Source organism: Saimiri boliviensis, chromosome 12 (assembly GCF_048565385.1).
Source record: "Saimiri boliviensis isolate mSaiBol1 chromosome 12, mSaiBol1.pri, whole genome shotgun sequence".
In the NCBI taxonomy this organism is placed as follows: domain Eukaryota; kingdom Metazoa; phylum Chordata; class Mammalia; order Primates; family Cebidae; genus Saimiri; species Saimiri boliviensis.
This window is the reverse complement of record NC_133460.1, coordinates 99,664,767-99,690,721: the sequence shown is the minus strand read 5'-3', so window position 1 is coordinate 99,690,721 and position 25,955 is coordinate 99,664,767. Positions and strand designations below refer to the sequence as shown.

The window sequence follows — 25,955 nt, the reverse complement described above, 5'->3', positions numbered from 1 at the left end:
AAGATCACAATGACCCCAGTACTCAAAATCATTACAGTAAATTTAAAATCCCTGAGCAAAGACAGTATTAACCAGCAAAACATACCAAAAACACAAAAGAATCATTTTTTAAGAAACAGGAACTCCTAAAAGTTCCGGATGTTTATTCTCTTTTACTTATTAAATGTAATAAAACCAGACACAACTACTCCTGAAGGAATGGGATAGCAGAAATGACTGAACTTTTATTTTTATGTCTCAGTCCTTTTCTAACACCTAAAATAAAAACGTATTTCGCTAACTTTACATTAAAAAAATGATGCTCTTTTGGTATGTCAAATTATCATAACCTTTTAGCATATAAGAATTTAAATCAAACACAGATTTATATTTTTAAATAAATTACTATGAAGTATAATATATATGCCAAAAGTATAAAAATCTTAAATGTATAGTTCAATGAATTATCACAAAGTGAACACATAACCACCTCAGAAGCTTTGCTACTACTCATCCAAATCACGACAAAATCATAGGCCATCCCTATTACAAATTCTAATACCATAATTCTGTTTTTCCTGGTGCTGAACTTTATACCAATAGAAGCGTATACTATGTATTCTTCTATGTCTGGTTTATTTTTCTGTTCCTGCATTAATTCGCTTACGATTATGACCTCCAACTGCTTCCATGTTGCTGCAAAAGACAAGATTTCACTCTTCTTTATGACTGCATAATATTCCATGGTATGTATGTATCACATTTTCTTTATGTAATCTACCATTGATAGGCACCTGGATTGATTCCATGTCTTTGCTACTGTGAATAGCACAGTAATGAACAAACAAGTGCATATGTCTCTTTGGTAGAATGATTTATTTTCCTTTGAGTATATACCCAATAATGGGATTTCTGGTTCAAATGGTAGCTCAGTTTTGTTGTTGTTGTTGTTGTTGTTGTTGTTTTGGGGGGGTTGTTATTGTTTTTGTTTTCAGACAGTCTCCCTCTGTTGCCCAGGCTGGAGTACGGTGGCATGATCTCAGCTCACTACAACCTACATTCCCTGAATTCAATTGATTCTCTTGCCTCAGCCTTCAGAGTAGCTGGGATTACAGGCACCCACCACCATGCCCAGCTAATTTTTGTTAGTAGAAATGGGGTTTCACCATGTTAGCCAGGCTGGTCTCGAAAGCCTGACCTTGTGATCACCTTCCATGGCCTCTCAAAATTGCTGGGATTACAGGCGTGAGCCACTGTGCCCAGCCCAGTTTTAAGTTATTTAAGAAACCTCCAGACTGTTTTCCACAGGGACTAAAATAATTTACACTCCCATCAACGGTGTCTAAGCATTACCTTTTCTCTGCAGTCTCACCAGAAACTGCTGGTTTTTTACTTTTTAAAAATAGCCATTCTGACTGGTGTGAGATGATGTCTCATTGTGGTTTTCAATGATCAGCGATATTGACCATGTTTTCACATTTGCTGGCCACTTGTATGTCTTCTTTTGAGAATTGTCTGTTCATGTCCTTTGCCCATTTTTTAATGGGGTTATTTGTTTTTTGCCTGTGGACTTAAGTTCTCTATAGATTCTGGATAATAGGCTTCTGTCAGATGCACAGTTTAAGAATATCTTCTCTCATTCTGTAGGTTTTTTACTCTGCTAATAGTTTCTTTTGCTGTGCAGAGCCCTTCAGTTTATGTCCTACTTGTCGATTTTTGTTTTTGTTGCAATTGCTTTTGGCAACTTAGCCAAAAATTATTTATCAAGGCTAATGTCAAGAAGAGTTATTTGCTTGATTGTTTTCTAGGATTTATATAGTTTGAGTTCTTACATTTCAATCTTTGATCCATTTTGAGTTGATTTTGTACATGTTGAAAGGTCCGGGGTCCAGCTTCAATATTTGGCATATGGCTAGCCAGTTATCCAGCATCATTTATTGAATAGGAAGTCCTTTCCTCATTGCTTCTTTTTTCAGCCTTGACAAAGATCAGATGGTTGTAAGTGTGTGGCTTTATGTTCAAGTTTTCTATTCAGTTCTATTGGTTTACATGTCTATTTTTCTAACAGTACCATGTTGTTTTGGTTACTGTAGCTTTACAGTACAGCTTGAAGTCAGGTCGTGTGAGGCCTCCTGCTTTGTTAATTTTGCCTAGGATTGCTGTAGTTATTTGGGCTCCTTTTTGGTTATACATGAATTTTAGGATAGTTTTTTTTTCTAATTCTGTGAAGAATGACATTGGTAGGTTGATAGGAATACCACTGACTCCATAAATTGCTTTGGCCAATATGGCCATTTTTAGAATATTGATTCTTCCAGTCCATGAGCTTTTTAGACATATAAATATAGTTCAGTCTATCATTTTTGTTTTATTAATACTACTGAAATTCTATTTACAAAATCTTTTACTCATGAATATGAAGATATTTTCCTCTGTTATCTTCTAAAATATTCATTATTTTACCTCCACATTTAGATCTAAAGTTGATCTGAAACAGATCTTTGTTTATGATGATGTGAGGTAGGGCTCAATATTCATTTTTTCCAATTGTACATCTAATTGGCCCAGAACGATTTATTTTTAAAACTGCTCTGTAATTCCAATTTTGTCATAGATTAAGTGTCCATTAATGTACAGGTCTGCATGTGGAATTCCTATTTGTTGCATTAGTGTATTTCTCTATCTTTGCAACAATACTTAATTATTTTTTTAATTTTTAAAAAATATATATTTTATTGCATTTTAGGTTTTGGGATACATGTCAAGAACATGCAAGATTGTTGCATAGGTACATACATGGCAATGTGGTTTGCTGCCTTCCTCCCCATCACCTATATCTGGCGTTTCTCCTCATGTTATCCCTCCCCAACTCCCCACCCCCTGCTGTCCCTCCCCTAGTTCCCCCCACCACAGACCCTAGTGTGTGATGCTCCCCTCCCTGTGTCCCTGTGTTCTCATTGTTCAACACCCACCTATGAGTGAGAACATGCGGTGTTTGATTTTCTGTTCTTGTGTCAGTTTGCTGAGAATGATGGTTTCCAGGTTCATCCATGTCCCTATAAAGGACAAGAACTCATCATTTTTTAATGCTGCATATTATTCCCTGGTGTATATGTGCCACATTTTCCCTGTCCAGTCTATCATCGATGGGCATTTGGGTTGGTTCCAAGTCTTTGCTATTGTAAACAGTGCTGCAATGAACATTCATGTGTATGTGTCCTTATAATAGAATGATTTATAATCCTTTGGATATATACCCAGTAACGGGATTGCTGGCTCAAATAGAATTTCCATTTCTAGTTCTTGAGGAATCACCACACTGTCTTCCACAATGGTTGAACTAATTTACACTCCCACCAACACTTAATTATTGTACCTTCATAATTGATGAGATCTGATAGAGAAGTCCTCCAACTTCATTGTTCTAAAATTTGCATAGAAAAGTCCTCCAGCTTTGTTCTTCTAAAATTTTTCTTTTGGAAAGTGACATGGCAACTCTAAAATTTGTACAAAAATGGCCCTTTACATTTTTGTATAAATTTTAGAATCACCATGTCACTTTCCAAAAGAAAAACACCTGCCAAATTTTTGTTTGGGATCATATTAAATCTACAAATCAATTTGGGCAGAACAGATATCTGCATAATATTGAGTTTTTCAAACAATTGTCATAATTTAGTCTGAGATATATTTAATTTTTTTTAATTTTTCACAATAAGATTTTATAGTTTTCTGTGTAAAGATCTTGCAGATTTATTTCTTAGGTTATTAATGTTCTGACAGTAACATAAATTATATTACTTTTAAATTATCAGATTTCAACTATATCTGGTATACAAAATTACACTGGATTTTTTTATATTGATGTTATCTGCAACAACTGATTATCGATATACATATGTATTATGTTATATTACTTTAACTACCTTATTACACTGGCTGGAAATTCCAATACAACGTTGAATTAAAGTGGTGATATTGAACACCCTTGTCTAATTCCTGATCTTAGAGGGAAAGCTTTCTACAATTCACCATAGCATTTGCAGTAATGTTTTCATGTATCTTTGTACATTTTACCACATAAATGATTTGCTTCTATTCCTACTTCACCAGAAATTTTATCATAAATACATGTTAAATTTTATCTATAGTTTTTTTCTGCATCTTTCAAGAAGATTATAGGTCATTACTTCTCTATTTTCTTAATTATTTGGATTTTATAATTTTTAACTAAGCTTATATTCTTTGAATGCAAATAATTGATTATTGTCTTTCTAAATTGCTGAAATCATCTTCATGGAAAAGATAATACTAAAATTTTCCTTACCTGCAACATCCTTTCCATATTTTTAAATCAATGTTATGCTGCCCTCATCAATCTCAACGTAATCATTTCTGTTTCCAGAAAGGTTGTGAAAAATTGATGTTATTTATTTCTTAAATATTTGGGAAAATTCACCAGTAAGGTCATCAGTGCCTGGAGACTTTGTTTTGTTTTGGTTTGGTTTTGGTTTTATTTGTATGTATGCTTCTGTACTTTGAGGCAAGAGGGTTTCAGTTAAAAATTCTAGTCATTTGATATAAGATTCTTTCAATGTTCATGTGTCAATCCTGGTAAGTTTTGTTTTTCTAGAAATTTGTCATTATTCATCTACTTTTTCAAATTTACTGTCATAGAGTTGCTTATCATATGCTGTTACTAACTCTATATGATCTGTAATTATATGATCTGTATATAATCTGTAATTATATCCCTTTTCATTCTTGGCATGGATTATTTGAGTATAATCTTTGTTTCTAAGTCTGGGTGGGGATTTATCTATTTTATTACTTTTTACAAACAAGCAACTTTGTTGCATTTTGGTGGCTTTTTGGAAAATTTCTATCCTATGTGTCCTATTTCATTAATTCATGCTCTTATCTCATGTTTCTTTCCTTTATCATATCTTTATTTTCTTTCTTTGGTATTTTCCTTTCTTTGGGATTAGTCTGCTGTTCTTTTTCTAACCTCACAGGAATTCTTAGACTATTGATTTTCAACCTTTTAGAAAATCATTTAAATAAATGCATTTAGAGCTATAAGAGTTCCTCCCTAGCTGCATCACATGCATTTTGATGGGTCATCATTCAGTAAAAAATATTTTCCAATTTTAAGTATAAAAATTTTCAGTACAAATATTATATTAGGATTTTTCTTATTATTTTTACATAATCACCAAAAAGTTACCTTTGTGTTTATTACACTGTGGTCAATTAATTTGTATTATTTCAATCCTTTTAAATTTGTTAAGATTTGCATTAAAATCTAGAATATAATAAATTCTGGTAAAGTTCCTTTGTTCTTGGAAACAATGTATATGCCTCAATTATAAGGTACTATATTCTTAAATATCAAATATGACCAAATTATTCATTGTGCTAATCAAATGTTCTATATCCTTGCTGTTTTTTGGTCTCCTGGTACTACCAGTTACCAAGAAAACTGGGTTTAAAAAAATCTAACTATGTTTTGTCCTCTTTGGTTTGGTCAATTTTACATTATTTCAACACTGTGTTATAAATTATATATAAATCAAGAACTGTTACATCTTCCTTTACTTTCAACTTTTCTAAATATTTTTACTTAAGATTTATCTTTTCTAAGCAGAAGATGGCTAAGTTTTGTTTTTATATCAATCCAAAAATTCTTGGCTTTTAACTGGAATATTTACTCTCTCACATTTTGTATAATTGGAATATTTACATCCTTACATTTAGTGTAAGCATTGATGTATTTGAAGTTAAATACATCAACTTGGAGTTAACTACATACTATTTCCTTTCTATATGTCACACCTGTTCTTTGTCTTTTTCCCTTCTTTTCTTAACTTTCCTCCAAACTCATTTATTATACTCAGTCTTCCTCTTTACTATTTGATATACAGTGTTCTATAATTTGTTATCAACTTATTACAATACAAATCTTTAATTATCAATGTGTAATATTAATTAATTTTCATCAATTCCCATTTCAAAAACTTCAGTGCATTTCTTTTTTTTTCTTTTTTTTTTTGAGACAAGAGTCTCTGTTGCTCAGGCTGGAGTGCAGTGATGCAATCTCAGCTCACTGCAACCTCTGTCTCCCAGGTTCAAGCAATTCTCATGCCTCAGCCTCCCAAGTAGCTGGGACTAGTGGTGCATGCCACCATGCCTAATTATTTATACTTTTAGTAGAGATGGATTTTCTGCATGTTGGCCAGGCTGGTATGAATCTCTGTCCTCAAGTGATCTGCCGGCCTCAGACTTCCAAAGTGATAGCATTACAGGCATGAGCCACTATGTCTGGCCAACTTTCATACATTTTAACACAGATTTACCCCTTTTCCTAACTTACACGCTATTAAGGCCATGCATTTAAAGTTTGTGTATATGCAAGCCACTGTGATTACTATAGCTTTATATGATAGTCATTTAGAATCATCTCTGTAATTTCATTACATTCCAACGAGTATCTGGGATCATTTTTCTTCTACTTCAATAGCACTTATTGTAATTAGTATTTCCTTTATTGAAGGCCTACTATTGTCAAATTCTTTTAGTTATCATTTTCCTTAAAAATGCTCTTATTTTGCTTACATTTTAAAGAATATTATATTATGTCAAATTTTAGATGGATGATTATTATCTTTAAGACGGATGATCTATGCTTTTTTTGGTAGGAAATTTTTCTTTTTTTCTTTTTTGTTTTTTATTTTTATTGTACTTTAGGTTCTGGGGTACATGTGCAGATCATGCAGGATTGTTGCATAGGTACAGAAACGGCAAGGGTGCTGCCTTCATCCCCCCATCACCAATATCTGGTATTTCTCCCCTCATTATCCCTATCCATCTCTGCTGTCCCTCCCCTCACCCCCTCTCTACTGACCGCAGTGTGTAATGCTCCCCTCCCTGTGTCCACGTGTTCTAACTGTTCAACACCCATCTATGAGTGATAACATGCAGTGTTTGGTTTTCTGTTCTTGTGTCACTTTGCTGAGAATGGTGATATATATTTTAAATTTTGAAAACATGTATTCCGGATTCCATTTCCTCAGTTAAAATACACTATGGAATACTATGCAGCCATAAAAAAGATGAGTTTGTGTCCTTTGTAGGGACATGGATGAACCTGGAAACCATCATTCTCAGCAAACTGACACAAGAGCAGAAAATCAAACACCACATGTTCTCACTCATAGGCAGGTGTTGAACAGTGAGAACACATGGACACAGGGAGGGGAGCATCACACACTGGGGTCTGTTGGGGGTAATAGGGGAGGGACAGCAGGGGGTAGGGAAGTTGGGGAGGGATAACATGGGGAGAAATGCCAGTTATAGGTGTACTATGCAACAATCCTGCATGTTCTGCACATGTACCCCAGAACTTAAAGTGCAATAAAATATGTATACAAAATCAGTTGTCAAATATTCATGATGCTCCTTTAAAGGGAATATGCCCTTTTTCCTCTATGTGTTTTGAAATTTTTCTTTTCATGTTTTGGTTTTCAGCAGTTTTACTACAAAATTGCTGAGTTTCTTTGTACTTATGCCCCTTGGTGCTCATAGAACTTCTTTAATCTGTGGCTTAATGTCTTTGTTACTTTTGAAAATTTCTTATTCATTATCACTTCAAATAATGTCCTACCTTAGTCTTCACTCCTCTCTTTTTAGGATTCCAGTTACACATGTGGTTTAGACAGTTTCCACATCCTCCTTGTATTTTTTTCTCTCTTTTAGTTATCATTTTGTCTTTCTTTGCTTCAGTCTGGATATTTCCTTCTGATCTCTATTCCATTTTATTATTTATCCCTTCAGCTGTGTCTAATATGCTGTTAATTCCATCCAAGAAATTCTTAATTTACTCAATGTATTTTTTAGTCCTAGAATTTTCATTTGATTCATTAGTATAAGTATCCAGTCCTCTGCTAATATTATCTACCTTAAACTTTAATTCCTTAAACATATAGTAATTATTTTAAAGTTCATGCCTAAAAAACTCCATTATCCTATACATATGTTTCTGGATGTTGTTTTTTCATATCTTACCTTATTTTAAGTCTTTTTTTTAGTTTGTCCCAGATATTGTATATAATATATAGAAGAAATACTTTAAGGCTCTGTATGATATTATCTCCCTCAATTAACTATTCACTTTTCATTTTGCCATCTAACTACATTATGAGAATTTCACATAATCTAATAAAAGACTGTGATGATTCAAAAGTGGGCTAATTAGCACGAGTAGGGCTTAGAACATCAGGGGCTAGACTAAATCCTTAAGTATGTACCAAGACTCCTCTACCTTGGCACATCTGGAAACATAATTTTATTCCTCTGTAATGACTGACAAAAGGACCGCTCGGTGTTGCAGGGAGTTTCCAGGATTTCTAACTGTCTCAAGGTTAAAATTGTACAAAATGCCGGTCTCGTATCCCTTGACATTTTATCTCTCCCAAATCTTTGACAAATTCTCATGGTTTTGATAGTTCTTTCATGCTTTAAGCAAATAAAATTGTTAATTTTTCTCAGGGGAAGTAAAAGTCCAAAAGAATTCATTTCACCACTGAAAAAGAATAAATCTTCAAAACACATTTCCTAGTATCTGAACAAAGTGCCCTATCTACGTAACCATATCTACTAAAAACTGAAACCAGTTCTGAGGTGGTAAAAAGTAAATAACAGTCTATACAGTAGATATATAATGGTGATACATAATGGACATATAATGGTGACATCACATACAATATAATCCAGGGGTTCTCAACACCCTGTTAGGAACCAGGCTGTAGAGCAGGAGGTGAGTAGCAGGCAAGCGAACACAGCTTCATCTGTCTTTACAGCCATCCCCCGTCACTCACATTACTGCTTGAGCTCTGCCTCCTGTCAGATCAGCGGAGACATTAGATTATCATTGAAGTGCAAACCCTATTGTAAACTGCACATGTGAGGGATGTAGGTTGCATGCCCCTATGAGAATCTAATGCTTGATGATTAGAGGTGGAGCTGAGGTGGTGATGTTAGGGCTGGGGTGGCTTCAAATACAGATTAATGTTAGCAGAAAGGTGTGACTGCACTGGGACTATAATAAATCACTTGCTTGCAGTGTCATATCAAAACCCTATCAGAGAGTGAGTGGCAAGTAGCAATTAAGCTGCATCTAGTAGCAGGCTTTAGAGTAGCAAGTGAGTTGATGTACTTCTGTTGTACAGTTGCATCTGGTAGCATGCTTGAAGGCAGAATCTGACACATTTTCATTTGTGCGTGCCCTGCCTCCCCCTTTATTTTATTTACCATTTCTCTCCGCTCCTCTTTCTCACATCGTGCACTTGTCTCAGTCACACTTTAGTTAAGTCCACAAACTAATCCCAGCCAAACTGAGTAAAAAGCAAACATCACTGGAGAGCTTCTTTGAAAGAGGGGAAATGAAGAGGCAGCAGAAGACTCTTAGACTGCCAACAAAAAGAAAGCTACATTTAAAAGAAAATACTGAGAGTCCTACTAAAATTATGAGTTCATTACAACAGGTGATACACATTCTCCAAGTCCACTTTGTATAATATGTGGCAACCAGCCATCCAATGAAGCCATGAAACCCTCAAAACTGCTTCACCATAAGGAGACCGAGCACCCTGCATTAAAAAACAAGCCTCCGGAGTTGAACACAAAAAGTGAACACAAAGAACTGAACCAATTATTGATAGCCATCACTTCATCAAATGTGTCTGTACTGAGAGCATCCTTCTTAGTAGCTAACCACATTGTTAAAGCGACAGAAGCCCTTTACTATTGATGAAGAGTTGATCCTGCCTGCTGCTAAAGACATTTGCAGTCTTCTAGGAAAGGCTGCAGTTCAAAAGGTGACACATGGTCCTCTTTCAGCTAGTAGCATAACTAGATGAACTAATGAAATAGCAGAGGATACTGAGGCACAATTGTTAGAGATAATTAATGAGTCACCTTGGTAAGCAATGCAGGTTGATAAGTCAATCCATGTTGACAATAAGGCAACAATGATTGTTTTTGTGCAGTATATTTTTCAGAGGATATGCATGAGGATATGCTATGTGCATGTTTTTTCGCTTTCTCTCTCTCTTTTTGAGATAGGAACTCACTCTGTTACCCAGGCTGGAGGATAGTGGCATGACCACTGTCCACTTGGCTCACCACAGCCTCCACCTCCCAGGTTCAAGTGATCCTTTCACCTCAGTCCCTAAAGTAGCTGGGACTACAGGCATGTGCCATTATGCCTTACTAACTTTTGTATTTTTAGTAGAGATGGGGTTTCATCATGTTGGCCAGGCTGGTCTCAAACCCCTAAGCTCAAGCAATCCACCTGCCTCAGCCTCCCAAAGTGCTAGGATCACAGGCGTGAGCCACCACACCCGGACTATTATGTGTACTTCTGTTGACAACCAACACAACAGCTGCAGAAGTATTCAAATCTCTGGATGATTACATATCAGGAAAACTGAATTGGTCATTTTTGTGTCAATATATGCACGAATGGAGTGGCTTCTGTGACTAGACAGCTTTCTGGTTTCACTGCTTGGGTCAAAGAGGTTGCTTCTGAATGTGACTCTACTCACTGTGTCATCAATAGAGAAATGCTGGCTAGGCGAAAAATGTCACCTGAACTTAACAATGTTTCCCAAGATGTGATGAAAATTATCAACCATATTAAATTACATGCCCTACCTCACATCTGTTCACACCGCTCTGTGAGGAGATGGGTGTAGAGCACACACGTCTTCTCTTGTACACAGAAGTGAGATGGCTTTTTAAAGGTAGGTCACTGAGTTTTTGACTTATGAGGGCTACTGCAGAGATTTCTGTTAGAAAAACAGCCACCACTGGCAGAACATTTCAGTGACACAGAATAGGTCACCAAACTTGCTTCCTTGTGTGACATATTCAATCTGCTCAAGAAACTCATTTTGTCACTTGAGGAGAGAACAACAACAGCGTTCCAGTTGGTAAGTAAAGAGGCTGCATTCAAAGCCAAAATGGAATTACGTGGGTGACAAGTAAACACTGGGATTTCTGACATGTTTCAAACATTACAAGAGATTTTGAAAGAGACTGAGCTAGTGCCTTCTTTCTCTCAGCTGGTGCATGAACACCTGTCACAGATTTAAAAAGAATTGCAGCATTACTTCCCGACTACAAAAGACTCCCAAACTAGGAAGGAATGGATCCACGACCCGTTTGTGAATAAGCCAGGCGAATCAACTTTGCCCATGCTAGAAGAGGATCAATTGTATGAGATCTCGAATGATAGTAGCCTTAAAAGTATGTTTGGGACAACTTCAAATCGCTATATACATTGTGGATTAAAGTCAAGACAGAATATCCTGAGATTGCCACAAAAGTACCAAAAAGTCTGCTTCTATTTCCAACATCCTGTCTTTGTGAAGCACAGTTTTCTGTAGTGACAGCAAATGAAAAGAGATAATGGAGTAGACTGAACATAAGCAACACACTTCAGGTGTCACTGTCTCCCATCACCCCCAGAATGGGACCAGCTAGTTGCAGGAAAACAAGCCCAAGGTTCCCATTTATTCTACATTATGGTGAGTTGTATAATTATTTCATTAGATATTACACCGTAATCATAATAGAAATAGGGCGCACAATAAATCTAATGCACTTGAATCATTCCAAAACCATCTCCCCTCACTGAGTCTATAGAAAGTTGTCTCCACAAAACTAGTCCCTGGTGCCAAAAAGGTTGGAGACCACTGATATAATTCATATATAATAGCAACTTGACAAGTAAGCTAAAAAAGAGCATCAAAACTTTAAGAATACTACAAACCTAAAGGATAATGAAAAATTAGTGCTGACTAGTAACTTTGTGTGTTTAAGAAATTTAAGACCCATTAAAATATTAAAGCATCATACATCTAAAACATATTTGTAATGAGGTATTTAAAATAATTTACAAACTATTTTAGTAAATTGTTTTACAATATAATTATCCAATGCCATTTGTGCACATACTAAAATTGCCAGGACTGATCATTACATTCATCTAGGCAAAACTTTCACTATATAAATTTTTCAGGTAGAAAAGCATGTAAAATTTGCGAAAATTTCATTCAAGTTGTGAGCAACAACTAAATCTCTCATTTTGACTTTACACAAATAATATCCAATTCTGCTCTCTTATCCATTCATTTTTATTAAGATTTTCTTACCTGAATATTGCTATACCCATTATTATTACTGTAAACTATACTGCTTCCCTAACACAGAAATTATTTTTCCCTTTCGGTATGATACGGTATTTGAAATATATATTTAGGGCCAGGCATGGTGGCTCACACCTATAATCCCAGCATTGCTCACACCTATAATCAGGCAGGTGGATCACCTGAGGTTAGGAGTTCAAGACCAGGCTGACCAACATGGTGAAACCACATCTGTATTAAAAATACAAAAGTAGTCGGGTGTGGTGGTGCATGCCTGTAATCTCAGCTACTCAGCCACATATATACAGGTGGCTCACACCTATAATCCCAGCATTTTGGGAGGCCAAGGCAGGTGGATCACCTGAGTTCAGGAGTTCAAGACCAGCCTGACCAACATGTTGAAACCCTATCTGTACTAAAAATACAAAATTAGACAGGCGTGGTGGTGTGTGCCTGTAATCCCAGATACTCAGGAGGCTGAGGCAGGAGAATCACTTGAACCCAGGAAGTGGAGGTTGCAGTGAGCCAAGATTGTACCACTGCACTCCAGCCTGGGCAATAAGAGTGAAACTCTCTCTCAAATAAATAAATAAATAAATTTAATTAAACATATGTTTAAAATGTGAAACAGACTGATAGTACCTTAATCACTATACCACAATTCCACTTGTTAACATAGCAAAATGTGAGAGAAAAATTTTTAAATATTAAATTTAAGGAAATAAGATACAATGTATGAGTTATACAAAATAAAATGAATATTTATTAAAATATAAATAAAACTGCATTTGATTAGACTAAAGAAAAGAATTAACAAAATTATCAAAAGAAAAAACGTGTTATAATTCTATCTTTTAAAAAAGTAGAAATTAGTATATATGTGTGACAGTGAAGGGGTAGAACAAATCACAATTTGGTGGAAATCAAATCATGTGTATTTCCTTTGATTACATAAAGTAACTTCATGCTAGAAGTTTAAAAGAATGTATACTGTCTTAAAAGAAAAACAAAAGTCATTTTCCAGATTTAACAAAGAAAAATTAATACAACAAAAATGTTGTACAAAACATTTTTTGTACAAAAACATTAGTACAACAAAAATTTTATTTTAAAACTTTTTCTACACCCAAAAAATCAATAAATGAAAAATTTAATAGTATTTCAAATATAAAGAGAACATTATGGATTTTAATAGGCAATTCACTAAGCAGGAAATAATAGCAAATGAACACATAAAAAGACATTTACAATAGTAAACAGGAAAATGCACATTAAAATACCATTCACACCCATCACCTTGGCAAAAGTAAAAATTCTCACAATTTTCAAGTGTTGACGAGAACATGAAGAATCAGGAACGCATACTCTGTTGGTGGAAGTATACATTACCAAAGTGACTTGAAAAACAGTTCAGCAACATGTAATAAAGTTGAGGATATAAAAACTCTCAGATACAACAATCTCACTTTTAAGTATGCATCCTAGAGAAATTCTTAAATATGTACATGAAAAGACCAGTACAAGGAGTGCAATGTAGCATTGTTTATAACAACAAAAGGAAAATTTACCTAAGTGCCACAAGCTCTGTAGTTCACAGGAAGTTAGATGATGAAACTAAAAAATGCTTTTTAAAATTTACACATGACAATAAAATGTGAGTGCAAAGAAGAACAAACCTTGGACAGATGATATCAAAGTCATACTGGTAAACAAAATTACTCATCTGAAATGAAGACGATATCAGCACTTGCAATTAATGCACATAAAGTATTTCTATGTCAGAAACCATTTTAAAGTCAATCATTTACAATAATGAAGGCAACATAGAAAATGTGTTATTTTTTTGTACTCACCAAGTCTTAGTGTTAACTTCATATTTATAAAGATCATCAACCAATCCATATTTGTTGCCTGGCAATGCTTTATACCCTCCATGAACATAAATGGACTTTGTTATTTCATCATACACACTGGTATGGCCATATCCACCTTGTACAATAGCTCCTTTAGTTTCTGGAACAAGCCAAGTGTTTGATGCTGTAACAGAAAGAAAATAAAATATAAACTTTAAGTATGTTTTTAAATATAACCAATATATCACCAAATATACCAAGAAGTTAATTCTAATGACATATTTTTATGAATAAACATCATCTAATATTAATTTAATCAAGAAACACTTATTAAATATGTGTCAGGTTAAATGCTGGGTTTGAAGTTGAGTAACACTGGTCTTTCCCTAGATGAAATTAAACTCTGAAATACTAAAAAGAACATTTTTTGTGTTTGCAAGAGAAAAAGGAAAACTTTATTCTTATATTACATAAATAACTCTAAAAAAATTTACAAATATTTTATGAGAGTCTACTATGTGACAGAGTTAGTCATTGATATTGAAAAGATAAAATGTTATGATTCCACCCTTAATAATCTAAGATTACTTGAACACATTTTTAGTACTGTGCTGGTCCTTTATTTGTTGGTTATAAGCCCAACTTTCCTTTTTATAAAGTCCTTTATATTGCAGAGGATGAAAACCAAAACAATAAAATATCCAAGACTCTCTTGACAATTGTATCACTATTAGGTTCCACCAGTGGGAGTACTAGTATAAGATTAAAGGACAAAAGGAAATATTCTGTTTTTGCCTCTAGCAGCAGGAACAGGAAGACTGTGGTAGGTAATGGCGGTGCTGGCTTAATAGGTATTCCCTGCTCAGTATCAAAAGTGGTATGTTTAGTTGCTCAGTGGCAAATGTGATCATAGGCTCCAGCCTAGGTATGTACCCACTTCTGGATTTCTGGGTGATACCTTCCTTTTGGTGTTTCTAGTCCGTCTAACATTTTTGTAACTAATTTCCTATTTTAAAATCCTATTCTGCTTGCTGTATCTTCAAGAGAGTCATATCCCAATGCAGTTTGACTAATAAAAACACCAATCATACGCAAGGGATGCTTTTAAGAAATGCATATGAAAAACACACAATTTCTTGGCCTTAGAAAATTTGTTATAAAAAGCAGCTATATAAAAATCTGTCATTCACTTTTAAATATGCAGATAGATCACATCTTCATCCTTCCTCTAACCAGCCACCGAAAATGTGGCATACTAGTTAGCTCATTGAAAATACCCAAATCAACTAATAAAAAATGATAATGCTTAAAAACTCTTTGCATTTACAAAATTCTAAGGTAGTACAGAATACAATTCTACAATAATCATAAAAAACAGAAATATCAAAACAGAGTCATCAAAGCCAATAGTACTTCATTTATGTTAAGAAACTTTGCAATACTCACATGTAATTAATGGGCATTACATTTTGAAGGTAATTTCCAAAATATGAAGTAAAAAACAAGTTATCAGAAATAATTTAATATTCCCTAACCACTTATTTAAGTATATCTATACATTTGAACTAAAATATTTTCATATTTTTATTCATTTTCCTTTTAATAAAGATAGATAATTGATACTTATCAAAAAATGTTGAATCAAGAAGTATAAAATGTAAAAGCTACCCTTTTCCCCAGACCACTACCTAGAGGTACTTTTCACAATTTGTTATGTATCAGACTATTTTCAAACTACAGTTCTGAATATTTTTGTAGACATATATAAAATGCATGTACATGATGTACATAGATTTGTTTATACATATGTATGTGTGTGTGTGTGTGTGTGTGTATGTGTGTATATATACCACTAAAAAATACTGTTTCAAGTATTGTTTTACTTAACAAAACATTTGAGGCATCATTCTATGTCCCATTTATTAGTTTTTTAGTTTTTTAACAGCTAAATTCCATTGTGTTGATAATATATAATTCATTTAAATAACTCTCCATTGTTACTCATTTGGGTTTCAATTTGCCCTTAAAAACAATGTTGAGATAAACAACCTTGCAATCAACAGCAGCATCATTCTTTAACACAGCATAGTTCTCGGGAACTATCTCATTATTTCATTTAATAATAACCTTTGTAGGAGTATATTATTTCTATCCCTTCTTTACAACTTAGGAAATTCAAAGCTAGAAAAATTGAATAACACATCAAAGGTTCAAAAGTTAATATGTGAAACAAGATAGGGTAGACTAATTTTTTCCCTGCTCCTCTCTACAGACCTTAGACATAGTGTAAGAGACAAGCAAAGAAAAATTCTGAAGGGTGCAAAGAGGAAGGCAGACTGGCTAGGGACTGGAGGATGTATATCTCATGACACTCACTCACCCAGCACAAGGAGGTTACTCAGGCCCAGCATTTCTCAACCCTCATCCTTACAACAAAAGGTTACTTGGGTACGCTTATTCCTTACCCAAATTGAACAAGAGTCCCATGGACAACACCAGATGATCCTAGCAGCACTAGCAAGAGGGACCCACCAAATACTACTTACAGTAAGTATGCAGAGAAGGCACTCCCCTTCCCTATAGGGCCTAAGACTGGAAAGAGAGATCTCACCACAAGACCTGAATGCAAAACCCAAACTAGATGACTATCTGCTAAGATAAAATATTTAAAATAGAAACTAGAGACTCTCATTATAAAACCCAAAATGTCAAGTTACAATCAAAAATTGCTTGTCATACCAACTACAGGAAAAATCACAACTTGAATGAGAAAAGACAATCAAGTAATACTAACACTGAGATGAATCAGATGTTAAATTTATCTAAAAAGATTTTTAAAGTAGCCATGATAAAAATATTCCAAGTAACTACAAATATTTTTAACTTTTAAGTTCAGTGGTACAAGTACAGGTTTGTTACACAGGTAAATCCGTGTCATGGGAATTTGTTGTATCAATTAGTTCATCACCCAAGTATTAAGCCTAGTACCCATTAGTTACTTTTTCTGATCCTCTTCCTCCTCCCATTATTCACTCTCCAACAGGCCCCAGTGTGTGTTGTTTCCCTCTATGTGTCCATGTGTTCTCATCATTTAGCTCCCGGTTACAAGCAAGAACATATGGTATTTGGTTGTCTGTTTCTGTGTTAATCTGTGAAGGATAATGGCCTTCAGCTTCAATCATGTCCCTGCAAAGGACATTATCTCATTCTTTTTTGTGGCTGCATAATATTCCATGGTGTATATGTACCACATTTTCTTTATTCAGTCTATCACTGATGGGCATTTAGGTTGATCCTTTGCTATTGTGAATAGTGCTGCAATGAACATATGTGTGCATGTGTCTTTATAATAGAATAATTTATTAATATATTTCTTTGGGTATGTACCTAGTAATGGGATTGCTGAGTTGAATGGTATTTCTGTCTTTAGGTCTTTGAGAAATCACCACACTGTATTTCACAATGGTTGAACTAATTTACACTCCTACCAACAGTGTATAAGCATTCCTTTTTCTCTGCAACTTCGCTACTATTACAAACTATCTTGAAACAAAAAAAAAAAAACACACAGACACACACACACAAAAATATCTCAGCAAAAAAAAAGTTTTTAAAAAAATGACAATAACAAATAAAAACTAACTGGATAGGCTCAATATCAGAGTAGAAATGACAAAGGAAAGAACTGTTAAACTTGAGGACAGATCAGTAAAACGTATCAAGAGAGGGACTGGGGCAAGGGGTGAAAAACTAACTATTGGGTGCAATGCTCAGTACCTGGGTTACAGGATCATTCGTACCCCAAACCTCAGCATCATGCAATATACCTACATAACAAACATGCTTTTAGATTCACCCCCCTGATTTTTTTTAATTTTAAAATTATAAAAATTAAAAATTAAAAATAGAAATAAATAAATAAAATTTACCCAATATAAAAAACAGAGAAGACAGACTGGAGAGAAAAAAGTGAACAGAGTCTCAGAGACCCTTAGGACAATAACAAATTGTTCAACATTTGTATCACCATAATCCCAGAAGTAGAGGAAAGAAAAATGGGGCTTACAGAGTTTTTAAAGAAATGATGGCCAAATACTTCCAAATTTTGTGAAGACATAAACCTACAGATTCAAGAAACTAAGTAGGCTAGGTACAGTGAGTCATGCCTACAATCCCAGCACTTTGGGAAGCAAAGGAGGGTGGATCACCAGGTCAGGAGTTCAAGACCAGCCTGGTGAATATGGTGAAATTCCATCTCTACCAAAAATACAAAAATTAGCTGGGTATGGTGGCATGTGCCTGTAATCCCAGCTACTCGGGAGGCTGAGGCAGGAGAATTGCTTGAACTGGGACCCTCCCTGCAAGAGACAGAGGTTGCAGTGAGCCAAAATCATGCCACTGAACTCCAGCCTAGGCTACAGAGCAAGACTCCATCTCAAAAAAAAAAAAAAAAAAAGAAAGAAAGAAAGAAACTAAGTAAATCTTAAATAGGTTAAACCCAAAGAAATCTATGCCAAGATACATCATAATTAAACTTCTAAAAACTAAAGATAAAGAAAAATATCTTGAAAGCAGCCAGAGTGAAATGACAAATTATCTCAGGAAACAACAATTTTAATAATAGTGGACTAATAGTGGACTTCTTATCTGAAACCAGGGAGGCCCAAAAGAAGTGGCATAACTGTTTCCAAATGCTGGAGAGAAAAAGTACTGTCAAGTATTTTTCTACCTCCAGTGAAACTATCCTTTAGGAAATTAGAAGAAAAAGAATTTCTTAAATTTCAAAAAACTAAAAGAATTTGTCATTAGCATGTCTCTCCTGAAATAATGGTTAGAGAAATTTCTTCAAACAGAAAGATAAAGGAAGGAAGCTTGGAGCATCAGAAAAGCAGTCAGAACAACAAATAGAGCAGAAATATGAGTACAGACAACAGATTATCCTCATGAATGTTTATAAATCATATATGATGGTGTTACAAATTATAACACCATTGATACTCAAGATAATGATATTTAAAGGTTAGAAAAGTAAAGGTAAAGTGACATAAATGAAAGCAAGTTTTCCACATACCACCTGAGGTGGTAAATTATTGATGCCAGTAGACTGTGATTAGTCAAATATGTATATTTTAATATCCAGAGCAACCACTAAGAAAATGATACAAAGAGTTACTACCAAGAACACTATGAGTGCATCAAAATGGAAACCTAAAATTTATTCATATAACCCACAGGAAGCAAGAAAAAAAGAGGCACAAGAAAAAGAAACAAACAGAAAACAAATAAAATAGCAGACTTAGTCACTAACATATCAAAATTACCTTAAATGTAAATGTTCCATTTATAAAACATTCTTGGAATTACAAAATTATAAAAATGGAGAATAAACTGGTGGTTATGAGGAGCCAGGGTCGAAAGGAGGTAGGTGTGGTTTAAAGAGGCAATGAGTAGGATCTTTGGGGTGAAGAACTACTCTGTATCTTAACTGTGGTGGCAGATACACGAAACAACATGTGTGATAAAACTGCACAGAATGAAATATGCACACACACACACACACACACACACACAAATGAATACAAATAAAACTGGGAAAATGTGAGTAAGATCACAGGATTATATCAATGTCAGTATCTAGACTTGTGATATTACACATTTGTGCAAGATGTTACTATGAGAGAAAACTACGTAAAGGGTATACAGAATCACTCTCTTATTATTTCTTACAATTACATACCTGTAACAACATTTATCTCAAAATAATAAATTTATTTTAAAAATATAATGTTCACCTTACTGGTAATTAGCATAATTCATTATTAAATATAGTACTTCACTTAACTACTTGACAAATATATTTTTAAAAACTTTTAGAATTTTAAGAGCCAAAATATGGATGTAACACCAAAATTTGCATTCTTAAATACCATCTCAGTGTTTCTCTAGGTTCAATCACTAGCAATTCAGGAAAGGAATTTTTAGAAATGTAAGAGCCAAAACACAGGTCTAACACCAAAATGTGCTTTCTTAAATACTACCTCAATGTTTTTCTAGGTTCAATTGCTAGCAGTTCAGGCAAGGAATTCATAAGTGGCATAGTAGTTTCAGATGAAAAATTAAGGAAACAATTGTGTTCCCATATAGGAAACAAATCTGAAAAGTAAGATTAATTTGATTCACAGACTCATTATATTCTTTTTATGTTTTCCATTTGGAAATGTGTATATACTCTAAGGAACTACTTGGTCTCAATAAACATTCAAGGTAACAAAATATAGATCACTTCAGAAAAAGTATTTATTATTCTGTTATTTGCATACACATGAATTTTTGTTTTAAATTTGGTAGTGTGCTTTATCACATTCTCAATTTATAAAAGAGTAAATCACTGGTTCAAAACTAGGTCATTAACGAGAAAATACAGTAGTAAAATCAGATGCATGAATACATGAACTAACTCAAGATAATAATGCAAAAGTCAAAAAGAAATCATTCAAATATACCAAGAGTTCTTCATTAGGCTCTGATGGAGTAATTTAGAAAGCATTTCCTACCACAAACAACTCAAAAAACCAGAACAAAATAAATTAAAAATCCTTTACAGATACTGGATACCAAGCAGCATACGACTGTGATCCTGTGACAACACAGGACTATGACTCTAAAAGGAACAAAAACAATGTAAGATCTATGATTGCCAGAGCATACTGCTTGTAGGCAATGCTCTGGTCATGACACAAGATGGGGGAAGTAAAGTAGAATAAATAAACTTTTTAGCATGAAATAAATATTTTTCTTTCTTTAAAGAGAAACGAATAATTTTTTTATTTCTGCTTGTTATCTAATGTCTGTGAATAATTTTTCATATATTTTTTTCTGGTTTTTGAGTTGTTAATGGCAGAAAATGCTTTCCAAATTACTCCACCATGGCCTAATAAAGAACTCTTGGTATACCTGAGTCATTTTTTCTTTTAACTTTTACAGTATTTTTTACTTTTATACTATTTTAAGTGAAATACTGTATTTCATAATGAATTACCCTGATTGCTTGTAAGGTGAACAGAAACTCAGTGAGATCACAAATAGAGTGGTGATCTCACTGAGTTGAGAAAACAGAGATTAGAGTTTAAAGAAATCAAACCAGCTTGCACACAGAGAAAACTCAAGAAATCTGCAGAAAAGTCCCACAAGTCTTTAGCTGACTAATGATCTGCATGTGCAAAAGGGAAAAACTACTTACAGCTGTGGAAAGGACCAAAAAACAACTCTTAAGTTGTTTACTAGTGCTAGTAACAGCTTGTTCTCAGAGTAACAATAGAAAAATGACCTCATACTATGGGAGGTGTTACATAGAGTCCTGAGAAGGGCTATAGTACCAAAATAAATGAGTAATAAACTAAAAGTTGCTCTGGAGCCAATCTAACAAGAACAAACTCCCAGAATGTTCAAACTCATAAAAAGTAATGTAACTGCATGTCAGTACAAAGTCCAACAGCCCTTAAAAGAATACAACAAAATCAAATAGCCAACAAGTTTAAAATATGCATGTCCAAAATGTATGAAAAATTTAACAGGTATAGAAGTCAAAAAATATATAATTCATAACAAGAAGGAAATCATTCAATAGAAAGAGACCCAAAAATAAAACAAAAGATAGAAGCTGTAGAACAGAATGTTTTAAAAAACTATTACAAATATACTTGGATATGCTTAATAATGTTGAAGAAAACATGATTATAATAAAGAATAATAGAAAATTTTTTAGAAGCTAAAATAGAAATCCTATAAATGAAAAACACAACATCTCACATGAAAAATACATCTAACAGAATTAGCACAAGGCAGAGATTATAGAACGGTTAACTTATATATAAATAGAAACTGTCCAAAATGAAGCACATAAACAAAACAGACTGAAAAACCTGTATAACAATATCAAGCAGCCTAATCTAGGGTGATAAGAGCTGGAGATATGATGGTAATGTGGTGGACAGAAATAACATTTGAAGAAATAATTTCCCAAATTTAACAAAATCTCTAATTCCACAAAACCAAGAAACTCAATGAAATACACACAAGGTGTGTGTGGTGGGGGGGGGGGTGAAAAATGTAAAGAAACACCAAAAACTTCATGAAGTGATGAAGATTAAAAAAAAAGAAGAAGAAAAGAAAAGCAGAAGAACAAAATAAGAATGACAGCTGACTTCTCATAAGAAACCAATTACAAGTCAGAGGACAGCGGAGTCACATTCTTAAGCTAGTAAAACATAGGGAATATGGGGAGGAATTGCCAACCTATAATTCTATTTTTTTAAAAAGTATAAAAATAGAATTCTACACTCAGCAAACATTTTTTCAAAAATGAAAATGAAACAAAAAGTCATCAGACTAAAAGAAAAAAGGTTAAGAGACTTGCCCTACAACAGATGACAACAAAATTCTTTGTACTGAATGAAAATTATACCAGCTATTATATAGAATTTGGATTATACAGATAAATAAAAAGTATAGGAGAAAGTTAATATGTGGATAAACATAAATCATCTTCATTTTTATCTCTCTAAAATGATAATTTACTTTTAAAAACAAACTATAACAATTTATTGTGCTGTTTATAACATATATATGTATGATATTAGCTCAAGAGAAATAATTTAAAAATCAGGTATACTATTTTAAGGTTCTAACACTACATATGAAGTGATATAACATTAATTAAAGGTATAATCTGATAAGCTAAAGAGGTATATTGTAAATAATACAGCAACCATTTTAAAAAAACAAAAAGCTGTAGTTAATGATAGTCCTACAGATGCAGGAAGCTGAGCAAACCACAAACAAGTTATTTTCAAAAAAAAATCCATGGCAAGCATATCATAATTAAACTGTTGAAAAATAAAAATGAAGAAAACATCTTGGAAGCTGCTACAGAAAAATAACAAATTATATAAGGGAACAACAATTTAAATGACTATGGTTTTATCATAAGAAACCATAAAGGCCAGAAAGAAGTGGCCCGACATTTTTGAAGGGCTAATAACTATAACTTAGAATTCTGTATGCAAAAAAAAATCCTACATGGATAAGTGCGAAATAAAGACATTCTCAGATGCAGAAAAGCTCAGGTAATCTATATAGTCAGCAGAGCTGCTCCAAAAGAAGTCCTAAATGAGGCTCTTCAGATAGAAGGGATATGCTCATCACCACTGGTCATTAGAGAAATGCATATCAAAACCACATTGAGATACCATATTATGCCAGTTAGAATGGCAATCATTTAAAAATCTGTAAACAGATGCTGGAAAGGATGTGGAGAAATAGGAATACTTTTACACTGTTGGTGGGAGTGTAAATTGGTGCAACTATTGTGGAAGACAGTGTGGCGATTCCTCAAGGATCTAGAAAGAGAAATATCATTTGACCCAGCAATCCCATTACTGGGTGTATACCCAAAGGATTATAAATCATCTGGTTATGAAGAAACGTGCACACATATGTTTATTGAGGCACTGTTTACAATAGCAAAGACTTGGAACCCAAATGCCTATCAATGATAGACTGGATAAAGAAAATGTGGCACATATACACCATGGAATACTATGCAGCCATAAAAAAGGATGAGTTCATACCCTTTGCAGGGACATGGATGAAGCTGGAAACTTCTTCATTCTCAGCAAACTGACACAGAACAGAAAACCAAACACTGCATGTTCTCACTCATAAGTAGGTGTTGAACAATGAGAACACTTGGACACAGGGAGGGGAACATCACACAACAGGGACTGTTGGGAGGGTGGGGGAATCAGGGGAGGAGTAACAGGGAGTGGGAGAACTGGGGAGGGATAACATTAGGGGAAATACTTAATGTAGGTGAAGGGGGGATGGATGCAGCAAACCACCATGGCATGTGTATACCTATGTAACAATCCTGCACAATCTGCATATGTACCCCAGAACTTAAAGTATAATAATAATAATAAAAGAGAACACAAAGACCTGAATAATAAAATAGTAGACCTAAGTTTAAATATATCAACAATTACATTCCAGAAGTTAATAAAGGAGAAAAAATGAAATTGTAAGAGGAAAAGGAAACTAACAGAATAATTAGAGAGCAAAAATCAAAACAGCATGTTTAAAGCCAAGCGTATTGACAATTATGTTAAATATAAATTGTCTAAAATAGTCAATTAAAAGGCAGCATCTGTCACATTGAAAAAAAAAAGCAAAGTCCTATCAGCTGTCAAAGAGACTAAAATATATGAAAGTATAAAACTCAGTAGTAAAAGTAAGGACACAATTCAAAATATTCTAATACTGTAATGGTGATGTGTGAATCGCTTTTATCTGTAGTATAAAGGTTAAAAGACAAAAGTGTTAAAAATAATAACTATAATAATATTCTAAGGAATATTCAATAAAATATATAAATCATGACATCAAAAACATAAAATATGAGAGGTGGAGTTGGCATAAAAGTGTAGAGTTATTTTATGTGATCTAAGTTAAGTTGTTATCAGCTTAAAAGAGCAATTACAACTATAAGATTGAATCATTAATCAAAAGGTTTTGAATCAATAATCAAAAACCTCCCAACAAAGAAAGCCCAGGAACAAATGAGCTTCACTAATGAATTGCGCCAAATATTTAAAAAATAATTAACAACAATCCTTTTCAAATTTTTCCACAAAATATAAGAGGAGGGAACACTTCCAAACTCATTTCACGAGGCCAGCATTACCCTAATACCAAAGTCAGACAACGATACTACAAGAAAAGAAAAAATAAAGGCCAATTTCCCTGATAAATATTGAAGCAAAAATTCTCAACACATACTAGCAAATAAAAATCAAGATCACAGTAAAAGAATCATTCATTGTGACACAGTGGGATTTATCCCAAGGAAGCAATGATGAGTTAACATGCAAAAATAATTAAGGTAATACACCACAATAACAGAATGAAGCACAAAAACTCTATGATCATCTCAATAGATGCAGAAAAAGCTTTTGACAGAATTCAACATCATTTCATAATGAAAACTCTCAGCAAACTAGGTATAAAAGGAATGTACCTCAATATAATAAAGGCCATGTATGACAAGCCCACATTCAACAGCACAGTGTTGGAAAGTTGAAGGCTTTTCCTCTAACATTAAGAACAAGACAAGAATGCTCATTCCCACCACTTCTGTTTAGTACAAGAAATCCTAGACAGAGGAATTAGGCAAAAGAAAGAAATAAAAGACATTCAAACTGGAAAGAAGAATCTGCCTGTTTGCAGACTACATAATATTATATGTAGAAAACCCTAAAGTCTCCACCAAAAAACTGTAAAAAAGTAATAAGTAAAGTTGCAGAATACGAATAGGCATACAAAAATCAGTAGCATTTCTATATGCTAACAATGAACTATCTGAAAAAGAAACCAGGAAAGTTCCCATTTACAACATTAAAAACTAAAATAAAATACTTAAAAATAAATTTAAGTAAGGATTATATCTCCAAGATATCATTTACCAATAAGACTATATATTCTTTACTTCATTATTTATAATTTTAATTTAGTAATATATTAATTTCAATCATAAGATAAATTTTAAAGTTGAATCAATCTAGATGGGGTGCAGTGGCTCACTCCTGTAATCCCAGCACTTTGGGAGGCCAAGACTGGAGGATCACTTGAGGCCAGGAGTTAAAAGACCAGCCTGGCCAACATAGTGAAACTCTTGTCTGCTAAAATTACAAAAAAATAAAAATAAAAATAGCCAGGCATGGTGGTGCACATCTGTAGTCCCAGCTACTCGGGAAGCTGAGGCACAAGAATTTCCTGACCTCAGGAGGCAAAGCCAAGTTCATGCCATTCTATCCTGGGTGACAGAGCAAAACTCAAAAAAAAAAAAAAAAAAAAAAAA

General features: G+C 33.9%; 1 protein-coding gene across 4 annotated transcripts in view; it reads right to left on the bottom strand.

Annotated features, from left to right (window-relative positions):
* ATRNL1 (attractin like 1) overlaps positions 1 to 25,955 on the bottom strand; it is an 811,767-nt gene that overhangs the window by 686,223 nt on the left and 99,589 nt on the right. For all 4 annotated transcript variants that reach the window (XM_039465348.2, XM_074382946.1, XM_074382947.1 and 1 more), the window contains one exon: positions 14,042 to 14,225. In XM_039465348.2, coding sequence (XP_039321282.1) covers positions 14,042 to 14,225 — 184 coding nt within the window. The remainder of the gene's footprint in view (positions 1 to 14,041; positions 14,226 to 25,955) is intronic.